Source organism: Rhamphochromis sp. 'chilingali' (assembly GCF_963969265.1).
Source record: "Rhamphochromis sp. 'chilingali' genome assembly, chromosome: 13".
Taxonomy (NCBI): Eukaryota; Metazoa; Chordata; class Actinopteri; order Cichliformes; family Cichlidae; genus Rhamphochromis; species Rhamphochromis sp. 'chilingali'.
The window spans coordinates 33519903-33543668 of NC_137940.1; the positions used below are offsets into that span (position 1 = coordinate 33519903).

The following is a 23766-nucleotide window of genomic DNA, read 5'->3' on the forward strand; positions in this document are numbered from 1 at the left end:
AGTTTCCAACCACGCTTCACACGTAAATCCCGAATTATTTGTCAAGATATTCACTTGCAAACGAGGTGCAAAGTATGAGACTTTATTTCTTTAAGCAAGTAGTATTCCGTGTTCACACCTCAAGGTCGCACTTCACAGCTAATTCCGGTTACAAGGAAACTCCTGCAACCCCCTCCATGACAAACAGCGGCCTGCGACACATGAGTCAACGCTGTCCCCTCAAACTGCTCTGCATACATTTTTCTGTAAGTTTGCTTAATGTTAGTGTGTCAATGAATCGATTAAAAAAAGCCCATTTGTATAACTCAGATCTCTATAAAATCCCATATCATAGATTAATGGACAGGAAATAGTAACAAATGTAGCAAAGTGGACGCGGGTTTATGGAGGCAAGCAGCAGTTCAGACGTGACGTGTGCACACACACGTCTGAACTGCTGCTCGCCTTCTGTTGCCTGATTAAATTCGTCGCTCAGGAATTTAATCAGCGCAGAAACATAACTGGGGGTGAAAATCTCATCTGGTTAATGGTGAGAAAATACTACTGAGTGATCGAGTCGTTTCTTGACACTCCACGGCCCAGTCACGCCTGTGATTTGCACACAGTGCAGCGTCCTGGCTGTCAGTCAGCTGGCTCTGCTTCAGGAAATCCTTTAACTCTGCATTTTGGCAGCAAGGGGGGTAGCGTACTGCAGTGTCGTGGCACTTTGAAGTAAGAGAAAGCTTCTTGGCTTTCCCGATCCATGACATTACAAATGACTAAAAATCAATATGTGCTTTTCTAATGCGTATTACTTAGTGGGATTCAGGTAAAGCACTCAAATAATAAAGGTGTACACAGTGACAACCACTTTTGATTTTTCTGTAAGGAAAAAGAAACTGCTGGAAGCAGACAGGAACAGCCATTAAAAAAAATACAGATAAGAATCTATCTGCTAGTTGTTCACTACGTGTTTTATTACACTCATACAAAACTACCATAAACCCGCGTCCACTTTGCTACATCACTGCACTGTTTGCTCTGGAATCACTGGTCTGTCCTTCAGTTTCGGCCTTTCTGGATTATAATCAGACCAAATGACGCCCTCTTGTTGATTTCCACAGAACTACTGCTGTTGCTGTAACTTGATTGATTTTCAGTTTGACAACCTCAAGAGGGCAGCCTCCGCCAATAAAACCATCAACCCAGCCATTCTCTTCCTCTCATCCTTCCAATAAAACCAACTGATCCACACATTTTTAGAAATCTGCTATTAATAAATATAAGCTTTGCGATAATTTCTAGTTTATTTTCAATATTGCTTATGAAGTTCAGCATGTGCCTCCATGTCTAAATATGAAATCAGCTTGATTCTAAGTTTGCAAACTACTTTTATTGATGGAGGAGCTTAAAATCTATTAAAGAGGATGGGTAGATGAGCTTGCTGTGGATATATCTCGCTATGACTGAAGGTCTTGTCTGCATAATATTAATGCAATGTACAAAGACATGGATAATACATTTGTACAACTGATAATAATACACAGATGGCATCAACAAAGCGTGGGGCACAAACGGCTTCTGTTCTTGTGGAATAATATAAAAGACTTTATTTCTGAAGTCTTGAAGAAAGGATTTCAAATCTCTGTGAAGCTGTCTATCTCAGGTTCAACAACTGAACTTCAACACTCTGACTTTTCTTCCTTTAAAAAAAGTACTATTTCCTAATTGTTCTCTTTAAATGTCCATCTGACTGGGTTCACATCATTCTGCATCTGATGGTTCTTGCAAATCTGTGAGAAAAGTCCTGCTGTCAAGTAATTACATGTCATTAGGTGACATTTATGAAGTGAACCACTCTGCGGGAACTCTAGTTTGACTTATCTTAAGGAAATCTGCTCATTTATCATCATGGCTGCTGTCACATGGTGTTGGCCCTACAGACTCAGAGCATTATTTCTGGATGACATCATCAACACAGTTCACTCTCAGCACATCAGGAACAAAACGTGACCTATTTTCTGCCCTTTATTCTCACCCACAACTTTATGTTTCAATCCTTCTGGTATGAGCATTAGTTGGCAAACATTCTGATATTTCAGTATCGTTACTGAAACACCACTTCACCACAGAACTTCTATCATAAAGCCCTTAAATGACTTTTGTACTTATAATTCTTTGTAAATTACAGTGCTGATGATCAAAATCTCAGCTCAGGTTCATTTTGATTCTGTGTTTGCATTCAAATGTTTGTTGCCTCTGAGTGCGACACGATAAACACCTGCAACTATCTAGTAAAAACACTAGATGGTGCAGTTGAGTTATGCAACGTCTCCAGTCTTAACGCTTCTCTTGCATGTGCACAATGAAAACTCACAGGTAAATGTCTATCACTAATTTCATTGTGTTTGTGTTATGTATTACGCCTCACAGCGCTCTTGTTTACTCTCATTGCTGTTGTAATTGGCATTGTTTTATGCTTGCCACTTGTTCCTGTACTAATAATCATTAAATAAATAGAATAGAATATACAGCAAAAGGCAGTAAAAGCTTTTATACAGCATTGACAAGGTGGCTTAGATAGTTTTCATGATAATTAAAAGACTAATGACAGGGAAAAAATGCAGAAGTGTTAAAAATGAACCCATAATAATTGAATGTTCTCATTGTCTGATGAGTCTTTTGTCTTTTTTTCAGGAATGCACATATTAAATATTTACTCACTGGTTTGATAGAGCTCGATTTGCATATGGCAGTAGAGAGAAGGGAAGCCAGTTTCCTGCTTCGGTTGACCTCAGTCACCAATAAAAATGTGCAATGACTTCAAACTGAGAAACAAAAGTCACATCTCTCTCTTTGAGCTCGGCATAATGTAAATATAGCGGATCAATGGCAGTCAGAGGTGAAGCAGCCCAGGAATTTATTGATGTCTTCAATTTAACACGGCACATCTCCGCAGGGGATAAAACACAACCACTTGTTACTATTTTGAGAGATGGTTTGTTTTTGTTTTTAAACAAATTAACCAATCCTGAGTCCTTTATAACGCAAAACATCTGGGAAGCACGAAATCATGTTCTGCAGTAAATGTACTCAGGATACGACAGAATGAATGTTGGCAACGTGACGAAAATGTTCTTGCAAGTTGTTTTTGCAACAGTAACAATTAGCCATCCTTTACTTACGCAAGAACACGCAAAATTAAACTCTGAGAATTAGAAGAAGCTACAACATGCATTGCTGGATTCCTGATAATACATAAATACATTAGTTTGTGTCATATAATCCATTACAGTACGACAAAACAGTATATTTCACATCTAAAATGTTTTTATGTGAATAAGAAATAACTGTCGCTTTTGTATTTGAGCTAACATATTCACTAAGTCTCTACCAATTTGTTGTTTTAGTAGAAGCTGTTAGTCCTAAGTAATAGTTGTTCATCTCTTCCCATAATGATCTTTGAGACTGGAACTGTAAAAGAGCAGGATTATTCAATATTCAGTACCAAAGATACCACAGTACCCACAGAACTCTACAAAACATTTCAAATTAAGTGATTTGCTAAATATAGTACCTGTTTTTTATGTGTAGATCTAACTGTACTAAATCAATTCAAAGAGTCGCCTCAAGGCGCTTTATATTGTAAGGTAGATCTTACAATAATACATACAGAGAAAAACCCATCGATCATATGATCCCTTATGATTTAGCACTTTGGCAACAGTGGGAAGGAAAAACTCCCTTTTTACCGGAAGAAACCTCTGTGCTACTGTATGGCTAACAACCTTTGTCACATTATCTAGGATTTCGACTCACTAGGTGATCACTTGATGTTAAAGAAGAAATATTACTAGGACCTTTTATTGAGAAAGATGGTGTTTGCACCTGCTGCCACCACTGGGACTGCTGGGAAATATGTGTCATGTGGAAACATTTTCAAGAACTTCAGGAAATTAACAAACAAAAAAAAAGGACAAGAAAAGAAGACGAAAAAAATACATTTGTGTCGGGTTGAGTAATTCATGTGTTCTGCATTACTAAAAACATTTGGAAATCAAGTAAAAATAGTTAAATAGTTGAAAAACACATTTCTAGGAAAACATCAGAAAGCTTGAAAGTTTAAATTTGAATGTCACAGGCTGGCATCCTGGCAGTGGAGAAAAGAAAAAAAGAGAAATAATGTAAATATAGCAGATCAATGGCAGTCAGAGGTGAAGCAGCCCAGGAATTTATTGATGTCTTCAATTTAACACGGCGCATCTCCGCAGGGGATAAAACACAACCACTTGTTACTATTTTGAGAGATGGTTTGTTTTTGTTTTTAAACAAATTAACCAATCCTGAGTCCTTTATAACGCAAAACATCTGGGAAGCACGAAATCATGTTCTGCAGTAAATGTACTCAGGATATGACAGAATGAATGTTGGCAACGTGACGGAAATGTTCTTGCAAGTTGTTTTTGCAACAGTAACAATTAGCCATCCTTTACTTACGCAAGAACACGCAAAATTAAACTCTGAGAATTAGAAGAAGCTACAACATGCATTGCTGGATTCCTGATAATACATAAATACATTAGTTTGTGTCATATAATCCATTACAGTACGACAAAACAGTATATTTCACATCTAAAATGTTTTTATGTGAATAAGAAATAACTGTCGCTTTTGTATTTGAGCTAACATATTCATTAAGTCTCTACCAATTTGTTGTTTTAGTAGAAGCTGTTAGTCCTAAGTAATAGTTGTTCATCTCTTCCCATAATGATCTTTGAGACTGGAACTGTAAAAGAGCAGGATTATTCAATATTCAGTACCAAAGATACCACAGTACCCACAGAACTCTACAAAACATTTCAAATTAAGTGATTTGCTAAATATAGTACCTGTTTTTTATGTGTAGATCTAACTGTACTAAATCAATTCAAAGAGTCACCTCAACGCGCTTTATATTGTAAGGTAGATCTTACAATAATACATACAGAGAAAAACCCATCGATCATATGATCCCTTATGATTTAGCGCTTTGGCGACAGTGGGAAGGAAAAACTCCCTTTTTACAGGAAGAAACCTCTGTGCTACTGTATGGCTAACAACCTTTGTCACATTATCTAGGATTTCGACTCACTAGGTGATCACTTGATGTTAAAGAAGAAATATTACTAGGACCTTTTATTGAGAAAGATGGTGTTTGCACCTGCTGCCACCACTGGGACTGCTGGGAAATATGTGTCATGTGGAAACATTTTCAAGAACTTCAGGAAATTAACAAACAAAAAAAAAGGACAAGAAAAGAAGACGAAAAAAATACATTTGTGTCGGGTTGAGTAATTCATGTGTTCTGCATTACTAAAAACATTTGGAAATCAAGTAAAAATAGTTAAATAGTTGAAAAACACATTTCTAGGAAAACATCAGAAAGCTTGAAAGTTTAAATTTGAATGTGACAGGCTGGCATCCTGGCAGTGGAGAAAAGAAAAAAAGAGAAAAAAAATGCACAATGTTTGCTTTATTCGCAGCATGTGTTCCCCTTCAGTCATTCTGCTCACTGATTGGAAACAGAAAACAGATCTAAATCAGATAGGACCGGGATTCTGAGCATCTCATGCTTCTGTGTAACTCAGTGCAAACAAGAGGCGTGCAGAGCTTATGTCTTGTTCTGAGTTCACCAGTGCATCAGCTTGTTCCTTGAGCCTTCCACCCTCGGAGTGAAGCGCACTTGCCCCCATTGTTCAGCACCTTCGGCTGTATAGAGTCCTCCACCACTAGGGGGGGCCTGAGAAAAATGCAGCGATCAGAGTGGCATAATTAATGTGAACATGATGGTTTTTATTTTGAAGCTCAGTTGAATGTTTGTGGTTTTAATCTCTTCTCTCTGGACTTCTGTTGGCCACCCTGTTGCTCTGTGGTGGTTTTGATGAACTTATTATTCTTACTGAACTCTGGTCTCCTTTCATACACGTACTACATATGTGCACTGGGGTTATGTGGGTTAAATTACCATAAATGTTCCACCCAGAGGACATGGATAGTTTGTTTTGTTTAAAACGTTTGACATGTTTAACTGTTCCTTTGTGTCTTTTGTAGTTTGAGATTTCGGTAACGGTCCAGGATGAAATTTCCAGATAACAAGTAAATGGGTTGTTATGAAATTTTGTATAAATACTAACGTTCCCCTGAAGACCAGTCCTAATGACGGGAAATTATGACCCTGTTGCACTCTCAAATGGTAAAAAATTAGACTTATCCTCTTATATTAGTATCAGTATGAAAGTACAGTCATGCAAGTTTTGCATATCTCTGTGTTTTCAGGCCATCTATCCATCTATCTTTTAACCACTTGTCAAATTCAGGGTTATGGGGAGGGTCCCATAACCTAACATGCATATCTTTGGCCTGTGGGAGCCAGAGTACCCCGAAGGAACTCATACAGGCACAGCAAGAACATGCAAACACAACACAGAAAGTCTCCAGACACTTTTTAAACCCAGAACCTTTTGCTGTGAGGCCACAGCGATAACCACTGCATCACTGTGCCAAAATCTTTCAAGTCACTGAGGATGTATCCTGCTGATTGTGATGGTTCAGCTTTTTACATTACCTTCATTTCATACAGGCCCATATTGGCTTGTATAAAGTAAGGTAAGAGCAATACGTTTATTCTGTAAAATAAACCTGTGTAATTTATTTATTTATTTTACAAAAACAGGAACCTTCTGTTGACTTTTTCAGACTGTGTCTGTCTTTGAGGTTACAAAAAGCAGGATTACTTATATAACACAACATACCTAAATGTTGTATTAACATTTAAAATCTCTTATTTATTCACTATCGTGAATGACCAACGATACGAGCCAGACTTTTGTTTGATTTTTTTTTTATAAAGTGGTCTTCTGCAATGCACACACACAGCAGATGGACAGAATGTCCTTAGGAAGCCATTTGTAAAACATGGTAGAGGTTGTGTCATGATTTATAATTCCATCAATTTTTGTCAAAATTGATGGAATTATGAACATAGAAAAGTACCATCAGAGTTTAATCCACCATTCAATATCATCTGGAAAGCATCTGATGGGCAACAGCTTAATGCATGACAGTCACAAGCATGACAATGATACCAAACACACTGTCATGCAGTAAAATCATACCTGGATAGAACAAACACAAACTCAAACACTAGCAGGATGGATCAGCCTCCAAAAGCATGACTGACAGTCCATGACCAGGCAAAACAGGCTCTTTGGAGCAACGCAGACTAATTCCAGCAATTCACCCAGACCCATAAACAGAATACTTTTTTTTGATTTTTTGGGGGGGAGGTTGTTTTGTTTTCAGAACATCCAGTTCTGCTCTCTGGCTGCTTTTTGCCCATGTGTGGTTAGAGGAAGCGGGGCGAGGAAACACAGAACCTTCTAAGTGGCTCTATTTTTGCCTCACTGTTTGTTGTTTTTGTCAATTTGAGAAGTTTCTGAGAAATACGTCCACACCTATGCTGTAATCGCTCTTCATCTCCAATGCAGCACCATCAACATCTCAACATTCCCATACCTGCTGCACATGGCCATATATTGACCTGATGCTGATCTCTTGTTTGTTTTTTCCTTTTGCCCTCTGAACCACAGAGGACCTGAAGCTCAAGTCTTTATTTAGCCGATGGCTTGTTTTTTTCACTTTGCTCATTAAAGGTAGACTAAAGTTGGGTGTCAAATGGGGACAGTATCCGGCTTATTGTTCTGCATTTAGGTGAGAGGCGTGGACAGGCCTCGCCACCTTTCACCTTCTCGAGCAGGGGTCTGGGAATGGCATTCATGTGGGAAGGGGTTTAACCTGCTGATTAGTCAGCTGCCTGTAATCGTGTATGATAGGATTTGAAGCTGTATCACAGATGTTTTTGGCAAAGTTTCAGAGGCTCCCTGGGCTCATTAATGGCCGTTTTTCAGTGATTAATGGAAAGTTTTTGCTGCTGTGTTTGCTTTGGGAAGAGGCTGTTGGGAATGGTCAAGGAAGGTGGATGGATAGTATGAATGCAGTTGTTAAATGAAGGAAACGTAAACAGTCCACACTGTACAGTAATGAAAATGAATAATCTATATAGAAGGTTTCTAAGACTTCACTGAGAAACCTGGTGCAGGAAATCCCTCTGATGCTCTCCCTTTTTAATCTATTAACTTTTAATTTTCTCCTCATCTGATAGGCAGATTTCAAATCCATAAACTTCAACTCAAAATAATCCAATCAAACAAGGACTTCACTCGGTTCTTAATGAGTTTAGTTAGAGCCAAAACACTTTGCATTACTTTTTATAGTCCATCTGATTTATGCTCTAACATGTTCTATCTTTATGGGTTTTTGAGGAAAAACATCTCACTCGAATTCTTTTCTGCTTCAGTGCAACATTTGTCAGCCCCCTTTGATTCATCATTTATTCATTCCTAAATGCAAGGGTGTGACTTGTTGTCTTGCAGGGTGGTAATATGCACAAAAGGTTAGACCGGGTTTGTTTTGGACACCAAATGTGCAGAAATATGACGAATCGTCGCAGGTGTTGTGGTATCCACTGCTAGGAAATGTAAGCATTTTAAGTAATCCTTGTTTTTTAATGTAAATGAGTCAGTTGTTTAACAGCCTCTCTGTGGAGCTCTACTCCCAGCACAGTGGCTTCAAAGGAAAAGTGTCTCATCCTTGTCCCTGTATGGAAAAACACTGTGTGAATTTGCAGATACAAAAAACAAAAAAAACATGACAGTGAAGAATACCCTCCCCTTCAACATCCTTCCCTTGTTTGTTTGTATCTGGGAAATCTCTGGAAATAGTCCACATCGGAGGTTGTTGATATGTGTTTGGGTGTGACGTTGGGTACTCACTCGCCTTATGGTAAACAGCAAATCCTACGAGGAGACAGCGAAGGGCCTGTGGCATGTGGTCAGACACGCCCAGTTACCGGTAACCAGAGGGTCCCATAGGAAGGCCGGTGCGTGGCGTCCTCCAGTCGTGACCAGGATGATTAAAAGGTCCTTCCTTTTCCGCTCAGAGGGGCATTGTGCCGGTGCACAGACAGGCTGCCGACACCTTGTCCCTGGAAGGAAGTGAGTGTTTCACGATCCAAAGAGGACAAGACTGGCAGAAGGATGCATGAGTATTTCAATATAAACAAATCATTTCATTAAAGTTTGCAAGCTCAGATTTCATTTCCGTTGAAATTATTCCCATTTGTTGAGTAAATACGCAGGGTAAGGACTAACAATGACATCAAGTGTTCCCAGTGCAGAGACTGGGAACCGCCCAAGCAGTAAGTAGATAAATCTGAATCAAAGGGGTCATTCATCAAGATAAAGACTTATTTCTCCTACACGTTCTGTGCTTTCTGTTTTTAGTTTTCCTGTGAATTACTAAAATAACTTTGCTCCTAAAATTTATATAAACAGTGTGAAACAACAAAATCACTCCTTGCTGTTAGCATCAGTAGCAAGGGTACAGGTAGGCTTTTTGCTGCTTTTCTCACATTGAAATCAGAATCAGAATCCTTTATTAATCCCAAAGGAAATTATGGGTTACAGCAGGCAGCACACCAATTGTGCATGCACACTTACAAAGGAACCTTCTGACCAAACTTTACACAAACATTACATTGGAAAGACATGTCAGAGAGGTAGGCTGATAGGAAAAGACAACGAAAATACATAACATGAGGTGAGAGGAGGAGGAAAAAAACTCCACTCAGACTGAGCTCCTAATGGGAGAACAGTTTGAGAACAGAAAAAAAAACCCAGCACAAAAAGCACATGACTGTCAATACACCGTAGAAACACAAGACAAGCAACAGGGGCGGGTAAAGGGTAAGAGAGAGCCGGTGTAGACAGCGCATCCGGTCCTGCAGCATGTCTGCGCTGGTCCAGTCGACCCGCCATCTGCCCCGTGTGTGTATGTGTGTCCAGAGTTCAGCTGAGACTGTGTCCTTCGGCCTGCCAGGCTAAGTAAACAGACTGTTTTTGTAATTTTTAGGTTATTTTCAGTAAAATGACAACATAATCAGTATCCTAAGTCCTATTCTGGACCTTAGCGGGATCAGGACCCTGCAACACCAGACAGAAAATGTTCCATCCAAGGCAGAAGGGAAAGAAAAGCTGTGCCACCAACAATCCACTTTGGAGATCCCTTCCCAGGCTCCCTAACGCCCACCGATAGTGAAGCTGCAAGTAGCAGAGGTAGAGGATTAGACATGAGTATATAAGTGTGATAGCTCAGACAAAGATAGAGACGCAAGACTGAGACAGTTTGGACATGTGCAGAGGAGGGATTCATAATTCATTTTTCCACATATTTCAAGCAAATATGAACCAAGCCTCAAGTAATGTATAAATATATAGATCTTTATTTATTCACTTCATACACTCAGTTAACAGTGTTGGGGAACATAATTTTCTAAAACACTACAACTTGTTACGCTACAACACAGAAGCAGCTTGGAAGGAGCTTTGAGCTGCTGCAAGCATTAGTCATGATTTTTCCAAAGACATTAGATAAAATACAACATTTACCCAAACTGATCAGATATTGAGATAATTAATACTGTTAAAGTAGAGGCTAAGCTTGACATAGATAGCTATTTCCATAATCAACGGCAATGATGATGTTAGACTGGCATGAAATAATGCAACAAATAACAGAAATGTTAATTCATACTTAAACAAAAAACAAACAAAAAAGAAAAAAATAATTTTAAACATGTGTTTCTCAACATATGTTCCTAATAATACACCTTTAAAAATACAAAACCATATACTTGATATAAAGCATCAGTGCATAATAACTTCCTCTCCTCTTACACAAACAAAACAGCATCAGGAAAGGATCAAAATATTCACTTTAGTTTACTCGCTGACAAACACTGTTTCTGCAGTGGTTAATGGGCATGAGCTAGCTGGATTTCCACTGGGGGTGTGTGTGCTGTATCACAACATAAAAATAAGCTCAATGTGCTTTTAAACATTGGTGATGTTACGCACTGAGCTGACCTCTCTCTCACACACATAGAGTTTTGATAGCCCGCACCACAAGCTTTACTACAACAAGATGCAGAAGCAGGTTCCCTCAGCGTTATTATCAGTGAACACAGTAGCACAAACAGCATATAATGTCTGGAATTCAACACCAGGATATTGCATGGTGATATCAGGAAGACTGAGCTGGAAAATTCTTTGGTTAACTTAAAATATGAATGTATATAAACAACAGAGCTGGATTACTAAGTGACAGTGTCTTCAGTCTATAAATACTCTATTAGTTTAACTAGTGGTCTCTTGAATAAACTGTTCCTATGATGTTTCTAACTATGTCTGTACAGAAGAAAAATACGCTTTTTTTTGTTTTTAGCTGGACTAACTTCAAATGAAAAATCATTTCTTTAATACCTGGGTGGAAAAGGAGGTAACTTTAATGGCTCCATAGTCTGACTGTCAAATCTGAAGCTGTCTGTTCTTACTCTCAGCTCTACCCTGTTTCCCCCATTAACCTGTGATTTTCTGAAACCCAAGAGAGATCCAGAGTACCCTTCTTCTCTATCACTCTTGGTCAACCTGAGTTAGTTGAGCTGAATATTTGATGAGATCACAGGAGCCATGACCTCAAAAGAGACTGTTCATAATTAATGCGCTCCACTCTCTGCTTTTTGTTTTGAGCAAAAACGAAATTCGTATGAGACAACGGAGCCGGATTACAAAAACAGTTTCACAAATTACAGTTTTTATTTTTTCCAATAAAGTTAACATATATATATATATATATATATATATATATATATATATATATATATATATAGATATATATATATATATATATATATATATATATATATATATATATATATATATATATATATATATATATATATATATATATTTATTTATTTATTTTTTTTTTTTTTTTAAAAAGGTTTTTGGTCTGAATTTGAAAGGTCTAAGGAATCCTCTCTCTTTTCTTTTAAGGCTTTTTAATCTCTAAACGCTGTAGCTTGTTCAAAGTGAAATCATTGCGGTTTGTTTCACAGTAGATCAAAGAAATACCTGAGCCTGTTTTTAGCTGTTTGCCATATTACAGTGAACGTGGACCGGACCAGCAGCTTTAATGTTGCCTTCAAACTGGAGAGAAGTCACCAGTTAACAGCCTTCCTTGAAGTAGGAAGAAAAAAAAATCACGGTCAAGCTGATTCATGAGCGTCCTTTCGTATTTCACACTCAAGTGTTGCTAGAGAAACGATCCGGAGATAAGAGTCAAAACAGAGGAGGGCAAAGCCAAAGGCCTTGAGGTTGTCACTCTCAGATTCTCCAGGGACAAAACGGGAGGTTACACAGGAGGGGTGGAGTAGCGCACCACGGTGTTATAGTCAGGCGGCGGGCTGTGACACTCGAGGCTGGCGTCTAGAGACGAGTCGTCCAGACTGAAGTCCAGAGGGGGGACGATGGGCTGGTATTTCTCCTTCTCTGCGTCACACAGCATGGACTCTTTACTCTTACTCGCTGCCTTCATCCTGAAGCCACACAGAGATATACCTCGTTAGTTACACATACTTATTGTCATAAGCTTACACCTCTAAATATGTTTTTCAACTCAAAGTTACTGATTAAATTTAAACCTCTACGATTGGGCGTGGTTCTTCTTATCTGTGTTCATACATGAATGAAAAAAAATGAACGTGGCCGGAAACGTTTGCCCCAAAAAACCGGATGTTTTTTTCACTTGTTTGTATTTGTTTACTCGTGTACATCTATCTATTCAGTTTTGTGCCTTACATCTCCATGGTAGCTTTTACTTTGTGCAGTGCACTGTACTAAAATGTGCTATAAGAATAAAGCTTTTCTTGCTTGCATGTATTCTTAACAGCATCTTCTCTTCGCTGTTGGCGAGGACCGCTCCTTAAAACCGCAAATTTTTAACCACGATATGAGTTTTAATCAACTATTTAAGAAATCAGATTTTCCGCACATTTCCTATTACTAAGGTTGGTTTTGGCTTTGGAAAATGGGGACAAACATTTATGACCTTTTACAGAAAACATAGTCATATCAGTGAATAATGGGACACCTCATCAGGCAAATTTGGAAAAGTGGGAAGTAGCAAGAAGATTACATTTTTTTAAAAATTAAAGACAAGTTTAAATGGTGTGTAATTTGTTTCCATGCGTGGGGATTGCTACACAATAGCCTATGCACTTAAATGCTCTGTGCTTAATATCAAGGTTGCCTTCCCTCATGACAACTTCATTTGATTGCTCTCACAGTAGGAGGCTCTTGTGATATTCCTTGATTAAGATTAAAAAAAAATCCCCCCTGTGAAGCTACCATCAACCAAACGTATGATGCAATCAATCATCTTGAGCTTTTCTGCTTGACTACAATATGAGTAATTGCCTCTTATTGTCTTGGTGTTGCTAGGGGTTCCCGGACCTCCTCTCTCAGGGCTAAAGGGTCAGTGCCCAGTGGGGGGAAGTGACAACCCTGTACTGGAATTTTATGCTGATGAATAAACTACCTGTTAAATTAGACATCAAAAGTAAAGAAAACAATAGTACAGAGTTGTTGTTTAGGCAGTGCCAAGGGCAGGGAGGAGGTCCAGTTGGACCAAAGGAAATAAAAGTCACTTTAAGCTGTGCTAAAGCCATCAGCAGACTGTTTCCCAGCTGTTCACATGTTTAAATCAAAGTTGCTTGAATATGAGCTGGGGTGTCTCTTAATAATATACCACATTGTGCTGAGGCAACATTCTCTGCATAATCAGCACCAATCATAAGCAGAGGGAAGTGAGGCTGGAGGAATGGTGAGGCCTGGGTGAGTGTCAGGTGGACCGTCATACAAAGCACTACAGCGGGGGAGAGCCATGTAAAACCCTCCTGAGTTCAAAGGTGGCAGTGATTGAGTGGTTGCCCAGCAAGGAAGTCCTCCCCTTAAAATAAAAGTCATTCTCTGGATGCCTGGACTCATTTTTCCTACCATGCCGAGGCCCTGATGGGACAAGCAGGCCTGCAATGACTCCTCGACTTCAGGTTTTGAAATCTAGAGGAGACTCTGAGTGGGTGTTTGTCGAAGTCTGGCAAGCTCTAAATCAGTTACAGGTTACAGGGCTTCAGAGTGTCATTAAAAGAGTGTCTCAGTTTTTTTTACACAGTCTCTCTTAATAATTTATAAGTGCTTTTATGTTGCTTTCACAACTTTAGCCTGCTTTTTGCTTGAGCTTAAGAGAGATTGGAAAGATTTGCTCTAGAACAGTTTACTTTACCATTGTTGCTCTTTTAAACCCCTTGAGTGTAAGCCACAGGACTTTGAAGGAGTATTAATAGTCGCTACTGTGCAGGGAGCAGCAGAATAATAGGAAAAGGTTTAAAGTGTAATTACTGAGCTCAGAGGTGTGACCCTGTAAATTAGCCCTGTCACCAAGCTTCACATGTAAACCTTAAGATGCCGGCAGAGAGCTGCATGAGAAAATCTCGGCAATATCAGATGTTTTTCCTAGAATAAACTCTAAAGTGAGAACATATTGTCTCCGGGTCTTTACAGCAGTTTAGAAGAACAACATCTTTAAATCATCAAACGATCAGCTGGATTTTGCAGTTTGTCTACGTCACTCCTTTGAGATTATTTGTATTTGTTGCCTGGTGTTGGATTGTAGCAGACAGCCATGAGTCACAACTTAAATCAGGCTGGGAGGTATCTCATTCAGGACTCTTTGGAAACAAAGAGATTTTAGTACTCGCTCTTAAAAACAGCCAAACGTCGGCCTGCTTTTGTGGTCAGTCCTTCAGATTGTCACCTTCAAGCTTTTTTCCCCACCACTTTTCCTTTGTGCTCCTATTCCTCACGCATGGGTTCTCCAGACAAAAGGGAAAACTGGCCAATTACTTATTTTTTTAGGCTGAAGAAACTTAGGCCGAAGACAGTTATAGCGTCTACATTCCTGCACAGCGGGGAGGTTTCCAAGCAGGTACTCTGAGTCTCTCACAGTGTGTTTGTGTGTGCTGATCTGTCACTGACGGGGGCATGAGGAGGGGTGCAGCATACGTACGCCAGAGCCATGATGCTCAGAGGTCGGCCTGCCAACGACTCAAAGCGCATTAGTGTCTTCATGTTGTCAGACAAAAGGCCCATCCCGCTGTCTGAATGACCCTAATGAAGATTGATCGACAAGCAGAGATTGAATACTTAAAACCAATGCTGTACATAGAAATTAAAACATGTGACTCAATTTAATGCATTTACATTTTAATTATTATAACTTATAACAAATTCCAGCTAACTTTAGCAAATAAAAGCAATAGCATCTAACTGCTGCAGGAAACCTGGCTCTGTTATAACTAACCAAATGTAGCTAAAGTAGGTAAGAGGAGGATTTATGAGTCAAAAATCTGAAACATATCATTAAGGTTTAGCTGTCACTGTATGTAACAGTCAAATGTGGAGCTGAAATCAAATAAAGGATAAGTTGTACTGAATGATGTGCATATTTTGTGTGTTTCAGGTTTAATTTCATGCCTAATAATTTACCTCGTGGTTCTCACTTGTTCCGTCCTCCATCATAACCTCATCAAAGGTTTTTACGCTGGCGGGACGGATCTTAATATTCCTGGAAGCAAAAAACAAAAACAAATCTTGGGTTAAGACTCCAACCCACCTTTAAACATTCAGTTCAGAGAGTCCTTTGATTACACTGGAGCTGAAAGGCCAAGTTCAGCAACAAAACCAGAGGAACTTAATCACTTGCGTCAACAATGTGGTGCATCTATGACATTGTACTTTGAAAACACACCTTGTTTGCTTTGCATTTCAATGCTCAGAGGCTAAAACAGCAGCTTAATTTAACTTAAAGGGTAGCTGTCATTACTGTGTTTCAGCACCTCTTCCAAAAACACACTTGGGGGACTTGAGAAAATCCAACAGCTCAACAAATATTATTTTAAGTGGACATAAATCCTGAAGCCTCGCTTTATAGTTTCTGAGGAAATACCTCGCAGGAGCCACAACACTGAAGGCTCGCAGACCATCGAGCTGACGTCTGTGTATTTCTTATCACATGCCAATCGGGTCTCTCATTGTCCTCAGGTTGGACCTAAACGTTCTCCTGGTTGAGTTTAGTCTGAACGTTATGGGAACAATAATTGTTTTAGATATTTTTCAGTTAAAAAAACGATTGAGGTATTTCCTTCGCAAAACAGACTCTGCGCTGTTTGCCTGTACAGTCTGAGGATTGGTTTACATGTACGTAGGACAAGGTGATGGATTTCCTTTGAATGACTTAACAAGTTCACTGGGGAGTGCAACAGACTTGAGCCAAGAAGACTAAAAGAGACTGCAGCCAATCTAGCAGCCCTGTGGGGCTGTAATTCATAAAACCGAATATTGGACAAATATAAAGTTTGACTTGATGACAGTTCTGCATTAGTAGATAAGAGAGGGAAAGTTATCACATGTAATCCTGAAGGAGGAATTAATGTTTCTTCTAAATTTCAATGGAAGACATTAAAACTCACAGGGGTGACAGACGGGAATTCTGGGGAACAACAACATTTCTAGACCCTGAATGTCTATCACAGACTGGAAATGAAAGAGGGACAAAGCCACTGTGATTTGGTTTCCAGTTTTAGAGCTTCAGCTCAAATCACTGTGTTTGGATTGGACTATTAAAATTAAGGGACATTGCACACTAACTGAAACTAGTGGTCAAGTGCATAAATTCATCAAGAAATGTTTACTGTGTTCAATATTCAAACACAATAAAGCTTCTGTGCAAGTTGACTTTTTTTTTTTTAATGGAACCAGTGGAGTCGCCCGCTGCTAGCCACTTAAAAAAGAATGCAGTATTTTTTTTTTACATTTAATATCTCTTAAAACGTTTTCAGAAATTTGTAGTTTACTGAACACATTCTGATATATAAAAACCCCACCGCCATTTGGCCAACAAACTCCATCGTGATGCAGGTGGCTTTTCCATCTTGAGTGAGTGAGTATTTATCTATTTGCATTGCTACTAAACCTCAATAATTCAGAGAATAGAAACAGCGGGGCATCTTCAAGTTAAAAATTCATATAAAAATAGAAAGAAAATAAAAAGAAATCTCAAAAGTAAAAGGATTAGTCCACCAATTTCTGTACTAGGACATTAATAGTTTAGGATTTATTAAGTTTTCATTTAAAATTTAGATTATGCTCAGCTTCTTGATTGCATTTGCTTATTTTGTTTATATTTGCTTATTTTTAGTGTTAGTTTTTTGTTTTATGATATATTATAATAATATTGGTGCAGGTGTAGTGTTGGGTGGAGGGTGAAGTATATGTTATTTTTCATGTGCAAGATTAAAGTAGATTTAAATCTGCACAAAATTTCATGGCAACTCCTGCAAATTTGCAGTCTGCAGACCTGTAGGGGTCAATTAAACTCTTTACAGCACCAGTGCCAGTGCTTGTGTATTGTCAGTACCATAGCAGGGAGGAAAGCACATGTGTCCGTGAGTATTTTAGTGTGATTTATGAAAACTAGTCCATGAAAAATACTCCATCTTCTTACCAGTTGCTCCCTGAGTCGCGGTGGGAGGTTGGCCGTGTCTCCTCTGACGATACTGGAACAGTCTGGTCTCCCACCTTTGCCAGCAAGGCTGTGTTGATGGGTATGTAGTGCTTACCCTCCTAAATCAACGAAACAAGAAGGTTTATGATTGATGCTATGCGCTCTGCACAAACACAAACTTCCATAGGTTGTGGTGAGCTGCCAAAGAAACCAGGCTCATGGCTCCAAAATCCATAACCATATTCATGAAGCTGGAACAAGTAGCAGGAGAGTTCATGACCGAGCTTCTTGTTACACAAGCTTTAGTAATGAAAGTCTGTTCTTTCTGTTCTGTTTCTCATGAAAGTAACGTTCACAGACTCATTTGTAATGCAACAGTTTTCATTTGATGTGATGTGATATGTGGCCTCATCTGTGTCTCTTATTACTTAACTGGACAATCTACAGTCCTCCAAAGACGTGAAATGTAATTCCTCTGTGTAGCTATCTGTCTGCAGTAATGTACATTATGGAAAAAGGCCTGTTTACTTCTGTGAAAGAAAGATGCCTTGTGGTTCCTGATGACTGTAAGTGGTCCGGTTTTGTTCAGGTTTTAACCAGTTTTCTATCCACATTGACAGCTAATAAGCAATCGTCTTTCTTAAATATACATTCATCAGCTTCAGTCGCTGCTACTCTTCCATCAAAAAATGAGGCCTTTTGTTTTAAACGTCAATTTTAAACGTAGGCTGTAAGGTTAAGAAGACAAACAGCCTTCAAGTGCACTTAACGTACACGGCAGGCGAGCAGACTGCCTTCATCAGAGTCTGCATGGATCCACTCTGGTTTTAGTCTTTTTGACACATGCAGGCATGCAAGCCATAGAAAGCGACTTTATTAAGAGTGAGTGTAATTTAGTCTTCCAAGCCTTTTTAGCAGCACGGGAACTCAGGTGTAAAATTTCACTTAGCTGCTTCAGTTTCAGCGCCAATCACGCTCTAATGGGACACTTTTGGCCTGATTTACTAATGGTCTGTGGCAGTGCAAAGCCTTCTTTTGGCATTATGAAGCTACTGTTGGGATTTAAAGCAGTGTGGTGTCAACTGAGTAAAATTACTTTTTACAGTGGGATGAGCAGTTTTGCAGTGTTTCAGGTTTTTAAGTCACAATGAAAACTTGATTTCTCTATGTGTCACATCTCTTACATACCTGCCAGTATACTTGTGTGCACAGCGCTGATTTTAATTAAAAAGCTGCAACATCACATAGAAATGTGGAAAAAATTGCTTTTTCATATTTATGCACAATGGATAGTAACAATAACTTTAATAATACAGTTCAGGCTCTATTGGTAAATAATGTTTCGTGTTCTCTTGGTAATAAGCTGGTTATTATCCAAACAAATTGGCTTTGTCTTTGTTGGTAAATTATGCATTGTCAGTAGATCAGCCACAGACCGTTAGCCTCATGCTAATTTCCCCTTTGTGCTTTAACAGAGTGAAGGCAATGTTAATGCAAGCATAGCCACTGTTCTGTCAAGTCAAAATATCTGCAAGTAAAAAGGTTTTCTGGACTCTCAGGTGTGTTTCATCTCATTTCGGTGTCAAATATTTGCCCAAAAAACTAAACATTACGACTTGTTCTTGTCTTTGTTGACCCAGTCATAACAAAGAGCTGTTCAGCTTTGTAACAGTCTGTGTCATTTGACACCAGACAATGTTATCATGTGTCACACTAACAATTACATTGTTTTTTTCCCACGTGTTTTGAAGTGTTGTTCCTCTACACAACCGATGGTGCCATTTCAAGGAGAGCCAAGTGTTTGTGCTGACTTTTGTTTCCCTTCTCAGTTACAGCGAGCAAAACACTTCAACTTTTGTTTTTTCCCCCCCTGTTAATCACAAGCAGTGCTTGTGACTCATCCTGTAAATCTGGTAACTAATATTGGTAAAACTGTTCTTGTATAAAACCGCAACATGGTCAGAAATCCTCCCTGATGTGGGGATTTAAATTTGAAATATATCCACACTTCTCAGTAAAAACACTTCAATAAATCTCTGGTATATCCTCATAAACTCGCAGTTTCAGTTCACGCCCAAGCCTGATGGCAGATCAGAACAGTCTGGTGTTTAAACAGTGAGACGTGAACTCTATAATTTGCAGTGTTTAATTGGTTAAGTTTTGCCCATCATACCTGTTGCACACTAGCCTGAAGCAAGTCTCCCAGCCTTTCCACCAGCTCAGTGAAGGTCGGCCTCTGCTGTGGCTCACCCTGCCAGCAGTCCAGCATGGTCTGATATCTGTGAGGAAAGAGCAAAGATAAATACTGGATGGATACACTTAATGTCAAAGCCAAGAACAACATTCGGTATATTTGGGTTGATGTATTGTAAAATGTAGCACCTTCAGGAAGAAAAACATCGACCTCCAGAGTCGTGGCTCTTTGTCTCTTTCACCACTTATAAACAAACCTCTTTTCACTGAGCAACCACATGTGGTCCACCTCTAAACCAACTGCCACACATACGCTTCTGTATTGTCAGTAAATCTCGAGCCTCTGGGACTGTATCAGTCTCTGTTCTGGTTTTGGGTGTGAAAAACACACAGCCTCGCTCAGGTCTCTGAAAAGCTGTCAACCTCTCTGCCCATGTGGGAAAACTCAGAGCTTTAATGTGATTTTCCATTGCAATGTCCAGCTACATTTCGTGAAGGAATTTTGAAACAGAGCACCTCAGCTCCTGTTTAAATTATATTCACAGCACACTACTGATTGGGATCAATCAATGGCAGACCCTTTTCTGCTTTCAGCTACAGCAGCTACCACATTCCCTCCAGAGATCTTACGTTTTATGTAAACATAGCCATTGTTATTACATTTTGCCATTATATTTAGTCAATCTCAGGTCTTAGGAGTTGGAAAAGCAGTTGGTCTGTTGGTATATCAACCCAATATCCTCGCATCGAAGAAGCAGAGATACTGGGATTCCCACCTTGATTAATACAGAGTGCACTCTACCAGGTGCTAGCCCTCTTAACAGTGACAGGATGTAGGGAGCATGATCACAGCCCTCATGCATATCATTGAGGAGGAAGTAGACACATTGTATGACTGCACAATTTAAACCACATTTCCTGGCTGGTCCGTAATGAGAATAAATAGCATAGGCCCACATGTTTAGAGGTCTTGAGGGAGTCTGGTGTTTCTGAGGGGGAAAGATTCTGAAGAAGTGAACTACTTCATCCGGTTGGGCAAATGCAGTAGGATGGGAAATGAGCATCCTATTTATTGTGCTCCCATTCTGTTTAAATTCTTGCGCAATGCATCAGGACGGGGGATCTTATTAGCAGGCGGGAGACAACATTCCTGATGAATCAGGGCTGTGAGAACACAAATTAAATGGCGCTCCCTGAAACCTCATGTGGTTTTAATCATTCTTATATTCTGAGTTTGGGACGAAGGTCAAGGTGTCATAACCTGGGATTAGAGATCAACTGTAAAAATCTCACGGGGATCACCATAATTCACCCCAATGACTCTGCATGAATTCCTGTGCATCCTATTTAAAGTGATATTAACTGGGGTTTTTTTTATCTTAACTTTAAATTACATGCAGGCCCCACAGCCATAAAAATGCAAAATATGTAATTTGGCAACCCTACACTATTTTAGACAATGAGCTAACTGAACTGAGATGGAAAATATGAGGGATTTTTGGCACCAGTAGGTCTGCATCTACAGATCATGTGCCCTAACTGAAATCTACGGTCTGGATTAGATTGAGTGAATCGTTTCCAATCATGGCCAGGCAGAGCTGATAGATTAATCCAGTTACCTTTACTTGGCAACATTCTGAAGCTTTTGATAGCATATCATTACTAAGCGGACGTGCAGCATTATTCTTTCAAAACAAATGCAACTTGTGAATTTTAAGTAAGTGAGGCGTGTTAAATGAAATCCAGACACAACATATGCACACGTGTTCAGCGAGAGCTGCAGAGCTCTGCAGGGTTCGGATCAGTTGCAGAGCGACTACACGAGGCGTATCACAAAAAAAAGTTTCACTTGCTGCTTTACGAACTGACAGAACTGACACCAAAGAGGGGGCTCTGTGTTCTCTTGCACATATTTATGTCTATCTGAATCCTCCAATCCTTTCGAAAAAGAATAAAAAAAACCCTCCTCGTCAGGCCTCCAAAGTAGGCATTTGAATTAAGTGCTAAATTTCCTCTGCACCGCTGTCAGTCAGAAAACGCTTCACAGCTCCAAGCATGCCGCTGTAGTGAATCACCAGCTAATATTTCCTCCTGCAACTCCGAGAGCAGAATTTTTATCCAGCACCCCTGACCTGCTGGTGCAGTGCAAAGAGGGAGAAGGAAACAAGACCTCCTCTTAGCTGCAGACTGATATGACAGGGCTTATTTTCTTTGAAAGGAGAACATATGGCCGGTGATGTGGAGGTTACTGCCTGAGACATAAACACACCTTCAAACTATATGGTGTATTTTTGTTTCATGAAATAAGTCTTGGATTTTTCCAATCAGACCTACAGGATAAGACCAATATTCAGCACTTTAGTTCAAGTTATTTCTTAGGAACACTGCCTTCTTCACCGTTTCATCCCATTTGGTAGAAACACCTCCTCTTTTGTTTTTAAAGAAAGATGATACCCTGAATTCTTACATTTCAGAGGAAGCATATTCTGGCGCTCTCATCCTGGTTCCCTCTTTGAGTTTGCAGCAAAAGTCTTCATCGATCTGGACGCCCGGGTATGGGGAGGCACCTGACAGACAGACAACGTGGTTTGTTATTTGTTATTTACATAAAGGCGCAAACACAGTTCAATTAAATAACTACATCTGAATTTTAGATGTGAGAAAATGATCCCTTTGGATTAATTAAAGTATGAAACATCTACATTTATTATTTAAAGAAAAGGAAAACCTAAAATAGTTTATTCTACTTCTTATTTTAACTGAAACATTAAAAATAATATGCAGTGACACAATATTAACATAACTCAAGTGAACACAAGCCAAACAGATAAATTACTGGTCTTTGCTTTGTCACATAAAAATCTCTCTCAGATTTGGATAGTGTAATAAGAACTGTGTTCAAACCAATTTAAATGAAATATAAATGACTTCTGGCTAAAAATGATATACAGCCAAACCGTAATGTTTTTAGACTCGTTAAACTGTCTAATGGATCACTCACCAACCAAATCGGACATTTTATTTACCTTTGAACTATAATGTTGGGTATAAAATTCTAATGCTTGGTTTACTATGAAAACATAGCATGAAATACTAATGGGTATCAGATTCCCAGTCTGCTGGTTTAGGGTAGTAATGCCCATTTTCTGAATTATCAAGTAATATTTTTCTTTGCTCCAATCCCAGTGAATAATACAACAAATCATCTTTGCAGCTCCCCAGATTTACACAGAGCGACAGATTCGGCTTTGCACAGAAAGTAAAATACCCAACGTCAGCTCCAGCTGTCATCATATTTCTAGATGCGGCTCATGTCCATTCAGTGTTTCCTGACGTGTGGGTTTGTGTGTAAACAAAGCAAGAACCTGAACGTGGACTTAAATGGATGCACTAATCCACTATGTAATTTTAATGCATATGGCACAATTTTAACCTAAATATTTTTAGTGTACATGACTGGATTTTTGTTATAGTATTTACAAAGTAAAATAGAAGAGAATTTCACATTTGATTCATGTGTAATACGTATCGTTAATGTGCAAAGTTTGCAATAAAATACCCATTTCATTATATCATACTGTAAACTGCTCTTGCCTTCTAAGTTATATTTAGTTGGTTTTATTACGAAAAAAGTATACTTTGGTATTTTTATATTCTTTAAAATTTTAATCAGCATTTATCGGTCTAATCTATAGGGTGGGCCATTTATATGGATACCCCGTAATAACATGGGAATGGTTGGTGATATTAAAGTCCTTTTTGTGGCACATTAGTATATGTGAGGGGGCAAACACCTCAAGATGGGTGGTGACCATAGTGGCCATTTAGAAGTCGGCCATCTTGGATACCACCTTTGTTTTTTCAATCTGGTTGTTCAGTCTGACGTCACTAGCCGTGTCTGGACCTAAACTCCGCTGCAGGTCCATATATCAAACGATCACTATGGCATTACTGAGAGTTGAAAAACTGTCTAAAGTCTTTCATCTATAATAAAATGATCAGCGTTCTGCTCTACCAGGTATAACAATTGAGTTTAAC

The 23766-nt window shown here is 39.1% G+C and overlaps 1 protein-coding gene across 3 annotated transcripts in view; it reads right to left on the reverse strand.

Annotated features, from left to right (window-relative positions):
- Positions 1–11899: 11899 nt before the first annotated feature.
- kdrl (kinase insert domain receptor like) overlaps positions 11900–23766 on the reverse strand; it is a 44723-nt gene continuing 32856 nt past the window's right edge. For all 3 annotated transcript variants that reach the window (XM_080901924.1, XM_080901922.1, XM_080901923.1), the window contains 6 exons: positions 22196–22295; positions 19709–19814; positions 17536–17654; positions 15519–15597; positions 15040–15140; positions 11900–12511 (listed from right to left, as the gene is read on the reverse strand). In XM_080901924.1, coding sequence (XP_080758050.1) covers positions 12328–12511; positions 15040–15140; positions 15519–15597; positions 17536–17654; positions 19709–19814; positions 22196–22295 — 689 coding nt within the window. In that variant the 3' untranslated portion in view covers positions 11900–12327. The remainder of the gene's footprint in view (positions 12512–15039; positions 15141–15518; positions 15598–17535; positions 17655–19708; positions 19815–22195; positions 22296–23766) is intronic.